This window comes from Nylanderia fulva, unplaced genomic scaffold (genome assembly GCF_048542155.1).
Source record: "Nylanderia fulva isolate GAGA-0341 unplaced genomic scaffold, ASM4854215v1 Scaffold18, whole genome shotgun sequence".
Classification (NCBI taxonomy): Eukaryota; Metazoa; Arthropoda; class Insecta; order Hymenoptera; family Formicidae; genus Nylanderia; species Nylanderia fulva.
The window spans coordinates 4,423,499-4,443,336 of NW_028190055.1; the positions used below are offsets into that span (position 1 = coordinate 4,423,499).

Below are 19,838 nucleotides of genomic sequence, written 5' to 3' on the forward strand. Positions count from 1 at the left end.
ATCAATAATATATATATTTATATCTTCTAATGAAAATTATTAATATTAATAAATTAATATTGTATAAAAGAATTTTATTACGGATCAGCAAAAGACTCGATCATTACAATTTTAATCTGTTCGCGGTTTGCATATCCGAATTACGCGACAGTGCAACTGAGGAATTATAAAAATAAAATAGAATAGAATATAAAGTAACATATGTATAATGCATACTAAAAATTTTTAAATATTATTGCAAATTTTTCTGCAAATTTGATCATTATTACTTTTTCTTTTAGTCAAGATAAAACATATCCGCAAAATATCTGAATATCTATAGCACTCACACGCTAATTTATATAACTTTGTTTTAACTAACTAAATTCAAATTATTAATCAATATGTAAATGAATGGATTAAAAAATATTATATAATATAAAATCTATATTATTATTATAATAAGTGATAATTATGTAATCATTTGCAATAATTTTTATAATTACAATACAATTATTAATAATTATTAATGTTTTTTTAAATAAATTAGTTTAAATATATTATGTATATTACTATAAATAAAATGTTTCTTCTCCTTTCCTTAAACTGTAATATCAATCTTTATCATATTCTTAATTTTTTGTAATCCATTCATAAGGTAACGGAATAACTATCTACAGTTCTACACAGTCTACAAAATCTATAATCTAGAATTACACAGCTCTATACAATCTACAAATTACTTATAAAATAAAAATTTTTCATTCATCCGTCGATGCACGAACAGTGGAATTAACTGCGTTATCTGTAACATATAAATAAAATTCAAATTATATAGCAGCGCTCAAAATAAAATTAATATTTTATAAAATTATTGTGTATATATGCATTAAATTTTCTTTCGATGTGTACAATAATAAACAAAAATTTAATTAAATAATTTTATAAATTTTTATTTAATAATAAATTAAAATAAATAAAATTATTTCAAATAAATTAAATTAATAAACCCATAAAAAGTACTTAATCTATAATTGCTCCATAAGTGCCCAATGTCTCTCCCAGACCTCCTCCTCCTCTCAGATTCTGAAAAATGTCAATTGTATTTTTATCTGTAACATACAAATAATAAATCTTCTTCCATATAGGAATAATAATAAAAGAAACATAATAAAAGATTGAGAGTAAAATCGGCACACTGGCATTACTTGCCAGTTACCTGTTATCAAATTATAACATCGCACAAAAAAATTAATATTTTAAAAAATTATTATCGTATACATTGAATTTTATTTTCCATGTGTACAATAAAACAGAAACATAATTAAATAATTTTATAAATTTTTTTCTAATAATTTCTTTTCAGTAATTAAACTAATAATAAGCTAATAATAAATATATTCCCCCTATGTTTGCTGGTACCTGATGTGCTCCTCAAATCTGCTTCTCTTCTCAAAGTATCACGATCATCATTATGTATTAATCTGTAACATACAAATAAAGTTCAAATTATAGCGTCCAAAATATAATTAATAATTTAGAAAATGATTGTGCGCATTGGATTTTATTTTCCACCTGGGAAAAAATTTGTTATATATAACAATATAAAATTATATAAAAATATATAAAATTATATATAATTGCAAAATTATGTATGAATATATTTATACATAATTAAGATAAAAGTACTTTTTATATATAATTTTATAAATTTATAATATATATAATAAATAAGAAATTTATATATAATTTTATATAATTATAAAAATAAGACATATTTCACAATTTACACACACAATTTTAATTTTACAATTATGTATAAATACAATTATTTATACATAATTGTATATACAAAATTTTTTTTTGGAACTGAGAAGATAAAAAAATTTTATTCTTGTGCAATAAACTTCGTTCATTAACGAAATACAATCAGATAATTAATGTTTAAATTGTACAGAAGAGAATATATAAATATACACAGATAAATTGCAGAACGTGATCCTCAGCAAAAGTTTATTAAATATCATCGCGAGAAGCCCTTGTAGAAATTTATTACTCGTAACGCCAATTAATCACTTATTTCGAGTACTTAAAATACTGATATACAGTTATTTAAGTACTCGAAATAAGTGATTAAGTACTCGAAATAAGTGATAAATTGGCGTTACTAGTGATAAATTTCTATAAGGGAGTAATGCAATTCAAAGCATAATATGTAAAAATATATGAAAACAATCAATATAGTGAAAGAGGCCAGCATAACGAGCATTAAATAGAATGTTAGAATCAAAAATTTATTTAATATATTCTACAAGCATTGTTAAACCGAAAAAATATCAATCGAATCGGACAAACCGTAAATTTACAGAATCTCACTCTTAGCTTGTTGACTTAATACAGTTGGAAATGAGATATCTTACCGAACTAGCAGTTATAAAGTTTTTATAAAAAATTTGTTTAAAAAAACGTGAAATCAGTACAAAGAAATTTAAAAGTAAGCCGAACAATTACGTAAGATTTTATAAATTGTGACCGATTGATTATTAATTGATTTGATTGTACGCAGTGCATACAGTTATTAACCATTTCTCGCAAAGAAACGAAGAAATTTCACGGGAAGCATTTTATAGCTTAAGAGCGATCTCTACACAAAAAGATTCATGGACGAAACATCAGACATGACACATTGCGACACGTGACACATTTCTAACATTATTAATTCGATAGGATATTAATGTAATGTGATAGCGGTTAAGATATGACTTGATAATTTATGTAACACTGAAGAAGACTGCGTGCAGTCGAAACGTCTAGATAATTCTTTTATGTAAGATTCTGTATTTTTACGATTTGTCCGATTCGATTGATATTTTTTCGGTTTAACAATGCTTGTAGAATATATTAATTACATTTCTGATTCTAACATTCTATTTAATGCTCGTTATGATGCTGGCCTCTTTTACTATATTGATTGTTTCAACAATATACAAGCAAATATTAAATTCATGTTAATATTAAAATATTTATATGTACAAATATTTTTATTTTTAGAATAATGTATAACCACTCAGAAAAAGCTCTACTTCCCATCCTCACTGCAGCGCTAAGCGCAAAGAGTGAACGGTCATCGATGACAGAGTTCTCGAAACAAGTCAAGAACTCGTGTCGTTCTCACGCTCAGGGAAAAGAGCAATCTTTCCTCATCGTGGTATCTACATCTACTCCCATGTTAGGGAAGTAGAATAAGATCAAATGCTAAATTGTCAAACCGCCTAATGATATAATATGATTTTCGCTTTGATCTTAAAATTCGCAGTTTCTTATACTTGTTATATACTGTAGATATTGAATTTTTATTACGGGTAACACTTTACTGTCATAGCCCCCCAGCGACTAAAAAGGAAACTAATCTAGCACCTTTAAATGCACGTGCTAATGCACATTATATATTACTGCACATAAAGGTTGTTGTATATAAATAATTTTTATTATTTTAATTATTATGCCAAAAATAAAAATATTTATTGTAGATATGAAATAGTTATTTAAGTCATTTTTATATGTTTAATTTTCACATATTTTATATTTTATATGCTTTGAGTCGCATTAATTACTTATTGTCACTGACCGAGAAAAACTTTTTTATATATAATTATATATAAATAATTGTATAATTATACATATAATCGTAAAATGATATGTGAAATCTATCTATTTTTACATAATTATATAAATTTATGTATAAATTATAAGAGTTCATACATATAATCATGTCAAATTATATAAAACATATTATTAAACAAATTACATAAAACATATATATGTATATTTATATATATGAAAAAATTCTTATTTATTATATATATATAAATTTATATAATTATATATAACAAGCACTTTTATCTAATTAGGTATGAATATATTTCATATAATTTTGCGATATGTATAATTTATTTATATATTTCTATGTAATTTTATATTGTTATATATATATAAAATATTTATTCCCGGACATGCGTATAATATTAAGCAAAAATATAGTAAAATATTTTTAGAAATTTTTATTTAATACACAATTATTAAGAAATTAAAATTTATTATAACTAATAAATAAATAATGAATACTAACCTTAGATTGTTCCACCGACATCTAATACCATTCCAGTGAGAAATGATTAGTCGAATCGTCATCGATTCGACGAATTTGACATCGATTCGACAACGAATCGACATCAATTCGACCATCATTTCTCACTGGGATCCCGGGGGGCCTCCTTCTTTCTTATTTCACTATATATATTGTCGCTCTTTCGGCACTCACTACAGACAACCATTAATTACAATTAAGCACACACACGTGAAAACAAATAATTATGTATGATTATCCGCGCTCGACATTTTCGACTTTAATAGCGGGCGATGCGATTATAGCTTTTATAGCGGGAAAACAACGCGGGAAAGGCGCGCGAAGCTCGATACCACGACCGCGACATCTCGATATCTCGATATCGATGCCTCGAAAGACCAACTTCGCACACGTACAAATAGGTTAAATGAACAACAATTGAGAACAATTAAAACATATGATTTACTTATTACCAATTAAATGCGTCGCAATTTAGAATCGATCCATGCCGCTTTCACGATGTTTTGTAATATATATTTATGAATTATATATGTTAGCAGCTTTACATTTGATACGATAAATAGTGTCACGCAATGAATGAAGCGAGTAAAATATTTATTTCAAAACAAAACTTGTTATTTCGATACGCTTACGAATTATTTAATCGTAATAGTTAAATAGCTGCACGAAATAATAAATAAATAATAAATTTATTCACTGATTATAAATGCGTCGAGATTCAGGATCGATCTGTCCTGCCTTTGCGATATTTCGTTGTAAAACTCCAGACTCCGAAACCCCGAAATAACATCATCAGCGTCAAGTTGGTTATGACAGGAAAATAAGACAAGAAAAGCGTGCGAAAGTTAATTACGGTCACTATTTTATAACATGTTATTTTAAAATTTAATTATAATTTAATTATTAAATTAACGCTTTAATTAGCTGATTTCTGTCAAAATATTAATAAAACGTTAATTTATTAATTAATTTTTTAAACAATATGTTAAAAATATTAAAATATAAATGTAAATAATAAGCTGTAAATAACATATGCTATTGTTATAATCCTTTAAACTCGATTAATACTTTTTAACAGTTATCAGCTGATTTCTGTCAAAAAATATTCGAGTTTAAAATATTGTAACATATATAATTTATAATATGATTATTTTAATTCTTAATAATATAAATTTTTATTTTAAAGTTTAATTAAGAAACTGTGCTTCAATCTGTCGTTTTCTGTCAAAAAATATTAATCAAGTTTAAACAAACTTTATATTATTTTTTTTCTAGAATATATATAAAATAAAACTAAAAAAAGCAAAGAGTGTCACCTAACTTTCGAAGAGCAAAAATTCTCGCGCCAAAATGAAACGACCTTCGGCTCGTGGTCGACTGCGCGCGCGCATCAGGAAGGATGATCGATCAGCGATTCGATGAATCGAACATCGCCGGTCAGGAGGCAGAGAGCGGACGAAGCGGAAAGAAGCGGAATTTGCGGATACGGTCGCGAGAACAAGAAGCGTACACTCTCTTATGCCGTCTTACGCGACGTGGGTGGAACGCGCTTGGATGCGTGAATATTTTTATTATTCGACCGCGTAACAATTCCTAGCGTGTGAGCGAGACTCCGGTCGCCATCGAGGATCATCCAAGGTAACCAAGGCGGCGCACACCTTAGATAGGGAGGATGAGCGGCGAGAACGAGGTTGCGGAGACACCGCAGTCGAAGGACGAGACCAACGCGGAATCTTTCAAGGAACAGGCGAATCTGTACTTTAAAGGTGCGTCCACGTGGGAGATCGAATATGCAGCCCGCGAATTTTTAATATTTATCGCACAGTCACGTGTATCCCGAACTAACCAAACTCATCGCGATTTTCCAAAAGAAAGAAAAAAAAACTCGTGGAAGGAAAAAATTTCCCACGTGCAAATATAATAATTTTTCCGAACACGTGACTGATATTTAAAGCTTAATTAAAAATTATTTTTCTTTATATCTTATATTTTTTTTATATCCCTTTCATATTCTTATATTTAATTAATATATTGATGTACATATAATTAATATTTTAATTATATCTAATATATTAATCTTTATATTTTTTTCTTAATACCTCTTTTAAATCTTTTCTCTTTAGATCAAGTATATGATAATATATTAATATATATATATATATATATATATATATATAATATATATATATATATATATATAAAATTAATATATATTAATTATATCTAATATATTAATTTTTTTATATTTTTATATAATACCTCTTTTAAATCTTTTCTCTTTAGATCAAGTATACGATAAAGCCATAGAATTATATACAAAAGCCATAGAATTAAATCCATCGGTAGCTGTCTACTATGGCAATAGGAGTATCGCTTATCTGAGGATGGAATGCTTCGGATACGCATTGACAGATGCATCCAAAGCCATCGAGTTAGATAGAAATTATGTAAAGGGTTACTATCGCAGAGCTGCAGCTTGCATGTCTCTTGGCAAGTTCAAACTAGCCCTTAAAGATTACAATACTGTTGTAAAGGCGAGGCCCAATGATAAGGACGCAAAGGAGAGATATTTGGAATGTTCCAAGATGGTTAAAGTGTTAGCCTTCCAGAAGGCTATCTCTGTAGAAGAAAAGAAAAATATAGCCGATATGATCAATTTAGATGCTATGGGTGAGTATTTGATCACAAATTTGAGATAGTATGAAAAAATATAAATTACTCTAATATTTAATTTTGATCACATTATTTCTCAATTAAAATCTTATATCTTGTGTGTATCAAATTATAATATTTATATAATATTATAATAATATTTGTTTAATTTCTTTTCTTTAATCATATTGAGGCTACAATACATTGTGATAATATTGGTATATGATTTTTGGGAATATAGTAATATCTTTCATAGAGAAAAGGCACAAGATTGGATTTGATATACATATTTATTTAAAATGCAAAATTTTATTTGAAAAATGTAAACAATTTAAAGTTATTAGCATTAATAAGTAGCTTAAAAGATAGCACACTTATATTATTTTTTTAGCTATTGAGGATGAATACACAGGGCCTAAGTTGGTCGATGGAAAAGTCACATTGCAGTTTATGCAAGATTTGTTAGAATGGTATAGAAATCAAAATAAATTGCATCGCAAGTATGCTTACAAGATCTTATTGGATGTTAAATCATGGTTTATGGCACAACCTAGTTTAGTGGATATTACAATCCCTGAAGATAGTAAATTCACAATTTGTGGGGACATACATGGTCAATTTTATGACTTGCTTAATATATTTAAGTTGAATGGATTACCATCAGAGACTAATCCATATGTATCCTTTATTTATAAAGGCAGATAAATGTAGATTTAATTTGTTTGATATGTTAATTTATTATTATACAAAAAGTAATATACTTTTAAATACTGATATTATGTAATGAAGCTTTATATATAAAGCTTTATATTTTTAATCCAAAAATATATTCCTTAATAGCTGCATAGTTATTTAATGGAGATTTTGTAGACAGAGGTTCTTTCTCCGTAGAATGTATATTTACTTTATTTGGTTTTAAATTATTATATCCAAATTACTTTTTTATGTCAAGAGGTATGTAATCTTTATTTCTCGACGTTTTTAAGTTCGAGTTTACACACTTACATATGTTCATATATGTTCAGGCAATCATGAATCAGCAACGATGAATCAAATGTATGGATTTGATGGTGAAGTAAAGGCTAAATATTCTACTCAAATGGCAGAATTGTTCACAGAAGTGTACAATTGGCTTCCTCTTGCACACTGCCTCAATAATAGAGTGCTTGTGAGTATAGAGTATTATCAAAACTGTCATAAGTATAATTTATTATATTTATATATCAAATATTTATATATTATAATATAAAATTTTTATTTATATATTATATTTTACGTATTATACTTATATATTTATATATCATAATATATTTTATATATTATATAAATATTTACTATATATTAGAGATTTATATATTTACATATTAAAGAAAATATATTAAATATATATTGTATATAATTTTTTGATGAAATTAATGATTTACTAGGTGATGCACGGCGGATTGTTTTCACGAGACGACGTAACGTTGCAAGAGATCAGGGAAATCGACAGAAATAGACAACCTCCCGACGAAGGGTTGATGTGCGAATTGTTATGGTCAGATCCGCAACCGCAGAAGGGCCGAGCGCCTAGCAAGAGAGGTGTAGGAGTTCAATTCGGACCTGATGTCACACAGAATTTCCTCAGGATAAACTCTCTTGATTACATCGTAAGAAGTCACGAAGTGAAGAATGATGGTTATGAAGTTGGGCATGATGGAAAATGTATCACAGTATTCTCCGCTCCAAATTACTGGTATGCATTATGTATAAATATTATAATAAATACCAAAATATATTATAGAATATATTATATATATATATATATATATATATATATATATATACATATAACTAAATATAAACTAAATATAAATATAATAGATATAAAATATTATAGTCTGCTTTATGATCTAATTTTGAAACAGATTTTATATTGTAATTGCATTACGATATAATTAAGATAAAATAATATTTTATTGAATATAATACAATGTTTCAGCGATACTATGGGTAACCGAGGTGCCTTTATCACACTTAATGGCAAAGATATGAAACCATATTTTACATCATACGAAGCAATGGTGTGTATTCTTTATTTAGAATATTTTTACACTCACTCATTTTATTTTAAATATATTTCATATGGCAGATTATATAAAAGGATTGTTTAATGTATGTTTGTTTTGTTACAGCCTCATCCTAATGTAAGGCCGATGGCTTATGCCAATTCTTTACTAAAGTTCATGTGCTAGTGGAACAACCTCTAGGTATTATTGATAAATGAAAATAAAATAACTGAAATATAAGTAGCCCAATCAAAGTGTGCGTAATATATTTGATACCGAAATGGAGAAGGTAAGAGATTAGGTGTGCTTCTCCACACAACAATAATTATTATATTCTTTTTAGGAGATTACAGGAAAACATTTTTCCTGTATTAATAAAGTATATGCAGTGAAAATGCATGATATATATTGATGGGTACAAAAATGAAAAAGGTTTCGCTTATTTTTACAACAGACAAATCTACTTGACTTTTCCATTTACGATGATACATCATAGATAGGAAAAAGAAACGATATTGACTTTAATAAGAAAATAGCTTAATAGTAATAGCTCTCTCATTTAAACGCTAGTGATTTGTGTTTCTTTGTGACAAAATAATGCGAAGGAGAAACATTTCTATTTTGTACCCTCAATCGATAGGACCACCTTGCTCGTTAAAGATATCTGCGAGCGCGTGCACCATATAAATAGAGAACAAATTTAATCCTCAATATCTTTCCACACATACACAATATAGAATGTTTTAACTTATGATCTATTATTTATATAAACGCAGACACACTCTTATATCGCGATACTTTTAATTGATTCTTTAATGACCAATGGTGGGAAAAGAAATATAATTATTATATATGAAAATATATAAGTGCATATGCATATGCAAGTTAGCATAATTACGTAGTACAATAATCCATCCAATCACAATGTACGCTTGTCACGTTATTTGTGACAACTTTTTTTACAAATCTATCGGTGATCGGATGGATTTCTTTGATCTAACATTTTGTTTTTTGTTAACAATAAATGATGTTTATAATGTACATATAAAAGAATCGAATATTTTACTTGCATTTACATACGAAGGTGACGAAAACATAATAAATTACGAGTGCGAAAATGAATTGAAACATGTGTTTATAAAAGACGAATGATTTCTTTCGGTAAGTTATTCCGATTTTCGCGAGACACATTTACAATCTTAATTCTTTCGTCTGCGTGGAACTTCTCGAACAATTCCGCGTGTTGTCGCGGCACTTTGTGCATCTGCGGGATGGTCCCGATCACGGAGGCTCTCTTGGAGGAGCCGAAAAATATGTTTGTTACTTTCTTCTTGAAGTCCTTACTGAATAATTCCATCTTGCCGATCTCGTCGATGAACAATAAATCCTGTGCGAAAGAGAGGTGATCTTATTTTGTAAAATCGAGGAGAAAAAATTTCCTTTATGACAGAAGTGCTATTTTAATATACTCTTACAGTGTCTAGGTCCAATACCGGAAGTGCTATCACCTCGAAGTTATCCAGAAAAACGCTATAGTTTCCTACTTGGTGCTCGGAAGCCTGTCGAGCATCTGTTAAATTTCTACGCGTAAAGAAAATACGAAATTAAATACAAGATGGATTTTCAGCTGCAAGTTTTCTTTGTCATTGTGTATCAAGAGAATACACACTTTAGTCGTGCCAGGGACGATCTTCTTTCAGGATCTCGTACTCGTACGATGTCAAAGCCAATTCTGTGACCGCTCCGATCTCGTACCTCTTCTGTATAAAACCCATCGAAGCTTTTGCTCTTCTCCAGCATAGATGCAATCTTTTTGCACACTGTAGTTTTACCTATTCCTGTAAAAAAAATTCTGTGATTATTTCGGTTTTTTTCTTTATTATATTTACATTATTTATATTAATTATATATATGAATTATATAATTATAATATAATTAATTATAATTATATTATATTTATATTATATAATAGATAGTAACTTGGATTTTTTTATCCATAAATGATTATTTATGTTATGATCTGCAATATTTAAATATATGATGATTGAAAAATATCTAAATGATTTAAAAATATTTTTTTATGAAGATAATACTATAAAATGAAGCTCGTATAAATTAAAAATTAAATAACGATAGTACTAATAGACTTTTTTTGTAAACGAGTACATAAAAGATCTTATACAAATAATCAACATATTGTATTTATAATTATATCATGAGACGTTTCGTACATTTACTTATGACTTATCAATCATGAAATATTCTAAAAAACTACATCAAATGTTGATTATTTGTATAAGATCTTTTGTGTGCTCGTTTACAAAAAAAATTCTATTAGTACTATCGTTATTTAATTTTTTATGAAGAAACTACGTTTCTCTTTTGTATATTTGATTCAAAATCTGATCATTACTTGAAAGGAGAGGGGGATGTAATATCGGTATTGATTAATAACAATATTTAAAAAATATTTTTTATAGGTGTCATACTTCTCTTTTAATGTATTTTATTCAAATCAGATTATTATTGGATTGGATATATTGATATTAATATTAATTAATTCAATCATAATTGTATTAATATATTATAATTAATATTAATTGTGTGATAATAATTGTTATTATCTAATAATATTAATTATTAATCTCTGTGTACTTTATAATCAAATCTAATTCATTACTCGAATATGTTGATATTAATATTTATAATATTAATTAATACAATAATATTTTATATAAGGAATACATTTTAAAAATATTTTTCTTATGAAAACTTCTCTTTTGCAAATATTTTATTCAAATCTGATCATTACTTGAGAGGGGAGAATACAATATTGAAACACAATATTTTCAGCAAAAATAAGTTAAAAATATCTAATTTTCCAAAAGTATTATAGGGCCTTTTTTTTTTAAATCCCTCGTAAACCTCCCCCGGCCCGTTCCTCACCTGGGGGACCCGTGAGCAGTACATGCAATATCCGCGACGCGCCACCAGCAGTTTCCATGACTCGTCGCGCGTGTTTACGCCGAAATTCGCGTGCGTAATGTCGTAAATATACCCGAAGAAGGGGCGATCGCCGCGAAGGCGAGCGAGATAAGAACACAGCTGTCAAAGTCGCTCCTGTCAAAAACCCGCAAGGTCGCTTCCAAAACGCCGTGGAGCACTCGAGGCGGAGGAACTCGTCGCGACGAGTTCCAACGTGACGAGGACCAAGAGTAGTAGAGTAGAAGCCAGCGCGCAGCGTAAGGGAGGCTTGAGGAGGGAGAAGCGAAGGACCGATCAGCTGATCGGGCCGAGCGAGCAGCGACAGGACGGGACCTGTCGGTCGGCCGATCGGATTGGATTCGGGAAAACGGGTAGTAGTGGTAGTAGCCAGTTGACGGGTGTGCGTGTGTGTATGTGTGTATGTGTGTGTACATGTGTACATTATACATTATATATACATATACGTCGTCGTCGTCGTCGTCGTCGTGGCGTTCCTGACGTATCATCACCCTGTATTCGCGTGAAGCTGCTGGCGAGGATTGTCCTCTCGCGACACTCGTCTCCTCTCGGCGAGGAGGAGCTAACGCGTCCGTCTCTTCGAAGAGGGGAAGACGCGAGAACCGGTTGGATCCTCGTACAAAGTAAACAGAAGGAGGAAGAGGAGGAAGTGCAGCGCACTCTCTCTTTTTTTTCTCTCTCGCTCGTGTCTTCTTTCAAGCAGGGGCTGGTCGAAGGGAGGATATGCCGACCATCTCGAAGTTGTTGGGAGGCAGGAAAGGTCAGGACCGGCCGCGGCCTGCGGTCGAGGAAGACGAAGACGGTCGCGTGAAGTATCGCGCCGCCAGCCTCAGACGACGTCGTCGACGTCTTCGACAGTCGTGCGAGGGTGGTTCGGATCGAGTGGGAAGAGGTAAAAGTGGTGGACGAAGCAAGGGTAGCAAAAGCAGGGAGAAGACGTCTGGGAAGAGCCAGGAACAGGAGATGACAGCGCATCATCCGTCCGAGAGCAGTGTCCTGTCATACGTCTTCGCGCGACAGATCGACAACAGGTTCGACTACTGTCGACGTCTGGTCAGCGCGAGATTCGAGAAGTCCGAGAATCTTTACAGGAAGGACCTGCTGTCCCACTACGGATGCGTCAACGCGATCGAGTTCTCCAATCAGGGCGACCTCCTAGTGTCCGGTCAGCAGATTTTACCATTTTTCTTGGCATTAGGTCTGGTCTGTCCAGCTGAACTGGACCGCACTAGTTCGAAATTTTATTAAAAAAGGTAAACTCTGAACTGGCAAATTCAGCTGAAAAGAACAGACCGAATTGTTGTTCATCGTAATGGAAAAGGTAAACTCTGAACTGACAAATTTAGCTGAAAAGAATAGACCTAGTTTATGTTCATCGTAATGAAAAAATAAACTCTAAACTAGCAAATTCAGCTGAACAGACCTAATTTATGTTCATCGTAATGAAAAAAGTAAACTCTGAACTGACAAATTCAGCTCAAAACAACAGATCTATTTTATGTTTATCATAATTTTTCTCCGTTGCTATCCTAAGTAGCAAGTGTACATCACTTTGATGTTTAATGATATCAGTTTTCTACTTGGGACAGTTTCATAGCTTCTGATTTACATATTGTGTTCTTTGTATTTTTTCCTTTCTTTATTATGACACAGTGCCTGTTGATCTGGAACTTGTTCCAAATTGGACAGAGAAATGTCAGTGTCTTTGTGTTTAACAACTAAATTTTAATATGTAGTATCATGAAAAAAATATTCCAATATAGAAATGAATCATGTTATGTGCAACATTTTGCTTTTGCAGGAGGTGATGACAGAAGGGTTCTGTTATGGAAAGTGGAGCAAGCGATACAGGATATTGGCAAGCCCACTGTAATGAAGGGTCAGCACGTCAGCAATATATTTTGCCTGGGTTACGACAGCAGTAAAACTAAGATATTCTCCGCGGGGAATGACGATCAAGTCATAGTCCACGATCTGCGAACGTAAGTTATATATAATTATATATAATTATATATAATTCATTATCATTATATGTCCTGACCTTTCCGAGAAAAATCTTTATTGAGATAACTCTCGATTTTGTAGGAGCGACGCGCTCAATTTCTTCCTGCACGAAAAACCAGTCTATGGATTGTCGATTCATCCACACAACGACGACATCTTTGCCAGCGCCTGCGACGACGGGAGAGTTCTGATCTACGACATACGTACGAGCACTACAGAAACTTCCTGCCTGGCGCAGTACAAGAGCGCGTTTCACTCTGTCATGTTTAATCCTGTGGATGCTAGAATGCTTGCTACTGCCAACGCTAAGGAGGGTGTCAGTATGTGGGATGTACGAAAACCTTTGGAGTAAGTAAATTACTATTTGTACAGAAAAAGAATATATTAGGAACATATTAGATGCGAAAGAATATTCTTGGGAATGTCGTAATAGGGTAGTTTTACAATCTCTTTATACATGTCTCTCATCCACAGGCCTGTATTGTGCTATGGAAGTCCGCAACAGAGTTGCATGAATGTCAGGTTCAATTCGGTAGGCAATCGACTACTGGCCTTAAGAAGGAGACTACCGCCGGTTCTGTACGCAGTCGATTCTCCAACATATTTATGCGAATTCGATCACGCAGGATACTACAACAGTTGTACCATGAAGTCTTGCTGTTTTGCTGGCGAAAACGATGAATATGTCCTGTCAGGTAGATATATTTAATATGATTTAGTGGATGCTAATTCTAAAAAGAAAAGGCTTATAATTGACTGTCGAATCGGCAGGTTCGGATGACTTCAACTTGTACATGTGGAAAATCCCGCCGATGGACGGAAAACCGTGGGTGGAGTCCGCCCACATGGTGTTGCGGGGTCACAGATCGATCGTCAATCAAGTCCGGTACAATCAGGCGAGCTGCATCTTCGCATCGTCCGGCGTCGAAAAGATCATCAAGATCTGGAGCCCGTTTCCACTCGGGAAAGAGTGTCTGGGAGGATTGAAGGTTGCCAATTGTTTCGCGATTGATTTCTTTACGATTTGATTTATTCTCAGAATTTAATTTTTATCATTATTTAATTTATTCTCAGAACTGTTCTGTCATTCTGTTTTCTCTTACTTTCAGAGAGATGCTGGTAAGCGGGAAAGACAACGCCGAGTGTTCACGCACGACGAGTATATTGGATTGGTTCTGCGAAGCGGACAGTTCATGACGCACGATTACAGCCACCAATCGACCAAGGAGGATCCGCGAATGATGGCCTTCTTCGATTCTCTTGTACAGCGGGAAATTGAAGGCTGGAGTTCCGAGGATGTGCCAACTCCGCATACGCCTAGCGACCCCGAGATCGATCCTGCAACCGGCGAACCTTACAGCGCGACAGATTTCGATGGTATAACGAGTACATTTTCTTTTAGAATAAAACCAGGGTGTATGCTCCCGGAAAGTCTTGGAAACCTGGTATTCTCAGGGAATTTTGTTCAACTTTGTAAAATTAAGGAATTCTCATGGAATTTGATTTGGAGGTCAGAGAATTTTTTTATAATTATCCTTTTGTTAATTTTATTTTTTATTTGACACTTAATAAACATATATCTTGGCAATATTTTTTTATTAAAATGTTTATGTGATTTTTTTTATTGACAACCTGTTTTTAGTTATTATCGAGATCTTATATAAATTATAAATTTTATAGAAAATTTATATATATATATATATATATATATATTTATATATATATATATACAGGGTGTCCGGTAACTAACGGACCAATGATTAAGGACGGATTCTCTGGCCAATTTGGAGACGATTTTTCCTTAGCAAAAATGTTGAGAAGTCAATAATTTTCGAGTTATAAGCGATTGAAAAAAATGGGTTTTTTGAAAACTAAACGTTTTGGAGTTAAAAGTCTAACATAATTACATTCTTCAGTTAATTTCAGATAAAGTTACTATAATAAAATTTTAATTTGAGGCTTAGTTATAAAGATACATAATGACAAATATTGGAAAGTTGTAAAAAATGATGACCTTTTTCGACATTTTCGCTGAGGAAAAATCGTTCCCAAATTGACCAAAGAATCCATTTGTAATCTTTGGTCCGTTAGTTACCGAACACCCTGTATATATATATATATATATATATATATATATATATATATATATATATATATATATATATTGTGTTCCCTTTTAACTCCCCTCGTAAAGCAATAGGCGAGAAAAATATTGATCCGAAAGTTGGCTGAATCGGAAATCGAACCCGGCGTTATTTAGTTAAAGGCACAGAGAGAAGTATTGTTTTGGAAGGTCTGAAAGTCTAAATAGCTCAGTGAGATCAGTCGCTTGGCAAGACTCGGGTTCGATCCCCGATTCAGTCGATTTTCGAACCAATATTTTTCTCGCCTATTGTTTTATTAGAGGATTAAAGGGGAACACAGGAATTAGAGATCTCAACCAAAAGATACTATTCCTAATTAGCGAGAAATTAATTTTCGCAATAACTAACGCAAAAGACATCGCGTTAGGCTTTACAGCCGATATATATATACAATATATATATATATATATATATATATATATATATATATAAATTATATGTTGATTTCAAGAGTCGAATATTCTATTGTAAATATTGTGTATAGAAAATTGTCCAAATTTTTAATAATTTAAAAAAATTTTAGATAACATTTAATAAATAAATTAGTACTCCTTATTTATTTAATAAATTAATAATTAATATAAATAAATAATTAATTTAAATAAATTAGTATTTTCTGAGGCGTTTATAGTAAATTATTTTTTGTTTTATATTTTTATTTTTATCAGGAAATTCCCCGAATTTTTTAATAAAATTTTAGTAGACACCTTGTAAAACGAAAAGACTTCGATATATAAATATTATTTCAGATAGGAAGCAGGTTAATAAGAGCTAAACAAATATATTTAACAATTTTTCCTTATTTAATTTGAATGTTTCAGTTCTTTTCAAAATTTCTTAAAATTTTTTAAGTTAGGACCTTATTTATCTCGTCTTTAAACTCTTTAAGAATTTAGGAATGTAAGATAAAGATATGTTTTTGCTAATCGATATACTAAAGTTGAACTGTGCTTTTCTAGCACAGTTTTGTATATCTTGAAAAGATTGCACACGGAAATATATTATTTATGTGTCGCGAGCAAGATAGGAAATGAGCCCAGCATTATTTTTGTCAAAAAAAATATTTTAGATATAAGAAAAAAATGTTCAAGTTAAATGAATTTTATTTCTTCTGTATCAATAATCGAATTTTGACGATTATGTTTAATGAAATATATTTTATATCGATTTCTTTTCGCTGGAAAGATGCTTGTCATCTTTCTATTGTCGTTTGAAAAATTAAATTCGATCCATAACATCGCACAACGAGCTAGAATTATGTATATATATATATATACACACACACACACACACACACACACACACACACATATATATATATATATATATATATATATTTTTATATGTCATGAGTCAAATGGAAAATAAACTAAGCATTATTTTTATCAAAAAAGTATTCCAGATATATGGAAAAATTTCTTTTAAGTTTTATAGATGAATTTTATTTCGCATTTTGATGATTACATCGTATAATGTAAAGGAGAAAAGATTAGGCAATGATATTATTCGCATAACTTTTTCATCTCTTATTACATTTAATTATTCTTTATCAGCAGATACTACAGGGTCGGAAGGCGGCGTGGCTCCCGATCGTCCGTCGGAGTCGCCGAATCGCATAACTCGGCTCATCGCAAATCGTCGAGAGAAGATGATGCGAATGGCGAGGCATCTAGAGAGATCAGCCTCGGATTCCGGCAGCGAGGACAACAACGATCACGCGAGACGATCGAAGATGAAATCAAAATCGAAAGACGTGAAGAGGACGACGCATGCCAAACTGTCAGCCGACAGGAGAAGGATATCCGCCAGGAGAAAGTGTACCGTGTTAAAGGTCAATAGTGATTCGGAAAGTGAAGACGACGGACCGGTCGACGCGGCGCAACCCAGCACCAGCTCCGGCGTCATCTCCCGGAGATCGCGATACGTCGCCAACGCGCTTGAGAAAGACGACAAGCAACGCTCGAGTTACAGCAGCAGCAGCAACAACTGTAACAACAGCAACAATAGCGACACCAGCAGCAGTGGCAGCAATAACGGCAGCAACAGCGGCAGCAACAGCAGTTCCGAGGAGAATAACGTCCTTGGGACGAAGCGAAAACATTCTAAAAGCGATTCAGACGCGTCGACCGCGAAGGTGCAGCGACGAAAGCATCGTAAGTGTAAAAACAACGCGGCTACCCGGCATGAGAACTGTTCCGGCAAGAGTCAGAGCAAGCGACAGAAGCTCGAGGACGAGTCGGACAAGAAAAGAACCGGTGCTACGGATTCCGATTGGTTCAAGAACTGCGTGAACGGTAATGCCGATAAGGACGGGCCGTCGACGCCGAACAGCAAGTCCCTTCAAGTTCATTGCACCTTCGATTCCTTCAAGTCGGGTATCTCCAGTACAGGTGACCGTTCCGGTCTCTGTTCCAGCGAGCGAACACGTAACAAGGGAGGAAACGACGATGTCGCGGACGATACGAGCTTCGATCGCGAGCAAAAACTGAAAAGGTTCGAGAGTATCCGGAAGCAGGTGGAGGAGCTGGCGAGGAGGCGCTTCGGCAATCGATCCCTGCAGCAGAAGCAGAAGCAGCTGTCCCAAACGTTGAGCACAAGCGACTCTTCCGATTAAAAGCGCTCTCGTTTCGCTCCCTCTCTCTCTCTCTCTCTTTCTCTCTTGCTCCCTTGTTTCCAGTTCCTTTCGGATTTCCTCCGCTACATCCTTCTCTCCATTTGTACATAATATAATCTGTGATTCCTTGAGGTATATTTTTATAACATTAAGTTGATTACATGCGAATCATGCGATCGATTTATTTCTTTCGATTCTATCTTGTTCGTCTGTATCTTCGATCCCGCTCGTCGTAAATGTACATGTACGTATTTCCTCGTTGCATCTCGAAGATTCTTTCATTTCATCATCGAGCCTTGCCTGGAGGAGTTTTAAAGCCCTTTTGGATTCTCAATGCGGTCATGTTAGATTGTGACGTCAGAGAAAGCACACGCTGAAAGTTCTTAGATGCCATTTTTAAATGAAAAAGATATTTCGAAATGGCATCTAAGAATTTTTAGCGTGTGCTTTCTCGCCTCTGACGTCACAATTCCACCTGATCGGCGAGGAGCCTTAATTTCGATAAAATTCCGAGAAAATTATTTTCTCATATTTATTTTTTTTCTCTTTCAAGAGAGAGATGGGAAATTTTTATCGCGACCGGAAGGTCTACGAGGAAATATTGTATTACATTTTTTTTCCTTTCTACGCAGTAACATTTCCCTAAATTTTGTTGCGTTCCGACGTGTTCATAAGTCAAGTCACTGGTAGAATAAAAAAAGGAAAAAAAAACGAAATCGACGTCGTCGTTTGGTACCGTTTCCCCGTATATCTCGTCCCGTATAATGCCATGTGTGACTGTCAGTGCTTGATCTAAGTAATATCTATATAAGGACACAGTCGCCAATTATATATATATATATATATATATATATATATATATATATATATATATATTGCGAGGTGAAAAGACATTTCGCGAATCTATGCGGCAATGCAATAAATTGCATGTGAAGTGTCGAAGCGAATTAACACGCACCCCGCATTTTAGCTTTAAGAGCATTTTGCGACTCCGGTTTGTGCGATGTGGAAAGTAATTTAAAAAAAAGTAATAAATTGATATATACATTTTTTCCTATGTGTTGAAGATTCGAAAGAGGGGAAAAAAGAGGAAGAATTATACTGTAACTGTATATTACATTATTTAATCTTGCGCATTTATATACATCTTTATTAACTGATTACGAATAAACGAGAAGAGAGAAAAAGATAGTCGGAACCTACGTGCGATTTTTTCATTATTATACTCTACGAAGGAGTTCCCTTAC

The 19,838-nt window shown here is 32.5% G+C and overlaps 3 protein-coding genes and 1 non-coding gene across 7 annotated transcripts; 2 read left to right on the plus strand and 2 right to left on the minus strand.

Moving 5' to 3' along the window:
• Nucleotides 1-3,041: 3,041 nt before the first annotated feature.
• On the minus strand, nt 3,042-3,284 carry LOC114935697 (small nucleolar RNA U3). Its single transcript, XR_003820538.2, has one exon. It is a non-coding gene; the product is annotated as a small nucleolar RNA U3 (small nucleolar RNA).
• A 2,272-nt stretch (nt 3,285-5,556) lies between these two features.
• PpD3 (protein phosphatase D3) lies at nt 5,557-9,948 on the plus strand. Its single transcript, XM_029308459.1, has 8 exons — nt 5,557-5,892; nt 6,410-6,796; nt 7,170-7,456; nt 7,627-7,732; nt 7,804-7,946; nt 8,206-8,513; nt 8,760-8,841; nt 8,953-9,948. The coding sequence occupies exons 1-8, from the start codon at nt 5,799-5,801 to the stop codon at nt 9,010-9,012; spliced, it is 1,467 nt and encodes a 488-aa protein (XP_029164292.1). The 5' UTR covers nt 5,557-5,798; the 3' UTR covers nt 9,013-9,948.
• LOC114935593 (cancer-related nucleoside-triphosphatase homolog) lies at nt 8,716-12,457 on the minus strand. Of its 3 annotated transcripts, none has more exons than XM_029308461.2 (4): nt 12,270-12,457; nt 10,496-10,664; nt 10,302-10,407; nt 8,716-10,213 (listed from the first exon to the last, which is right to left on the minus strand). In XM_029308461.2, exons 2-4 carry the CDS (start codon nt 10,624-10,626, stop codon nt 9,962-9,964), a joined length of 489 nt encoding a protein of 162 aa, XP_029164294.1. In that variant the 5' UTR covers nt 10,627-10,664; nt 12,270-12,457; the 3' UTR covers nt 8,716-9,961. The 3 variants fall into 3 exon arrangements, with proteins under 3 accessions (XP_029164294.1, XP_029164293.1, XP_085337659.1); XM_029308460.2 differs by lacking the exon at nt 12,270-12,457 and adding an exon at nt 11,773-12,136; XM_085481533.1 differs by lacking the exon at nt 12,270-12,457 and adding an exon at nt 11,572-11,735.
• Nucleotides 11,810-19,793, plus strand: LOC114935591 (uncharacterized). 2 transcript variants are annotated; one of them, XM_029308456.2, is made up of 7 exons: nt 11,810-12,994; nt 13,631-13,811; nt 13,915-14,181; nt 14,308-14,528; nt 14,605-14,822; nt 14,943-15,210; nt 17,531-19,793. In XM_029308456.2, exons 1-7 carry the CDS (start codon nt 12,553-12,555, stop codon nt 18,589-18,591), a joined length of 2,658 nt encoding a protein of 885 aa, XP_029164289.1. In that variant the 5' UTR covers nt 11,810-12,552; the 3' UTR covers nt 18,592-19,793. The 2 variants fall into 2 exon arrangements, with proteins under 2 accessions (XP_029164289.1, XP_029164290.1); XM_029308457.2 differs by having other exon boundaries at nt 17,534-19,793.
• The last annotated feature ends 45 nt before the right edge of the window (nt 19,794-19,838 follow it).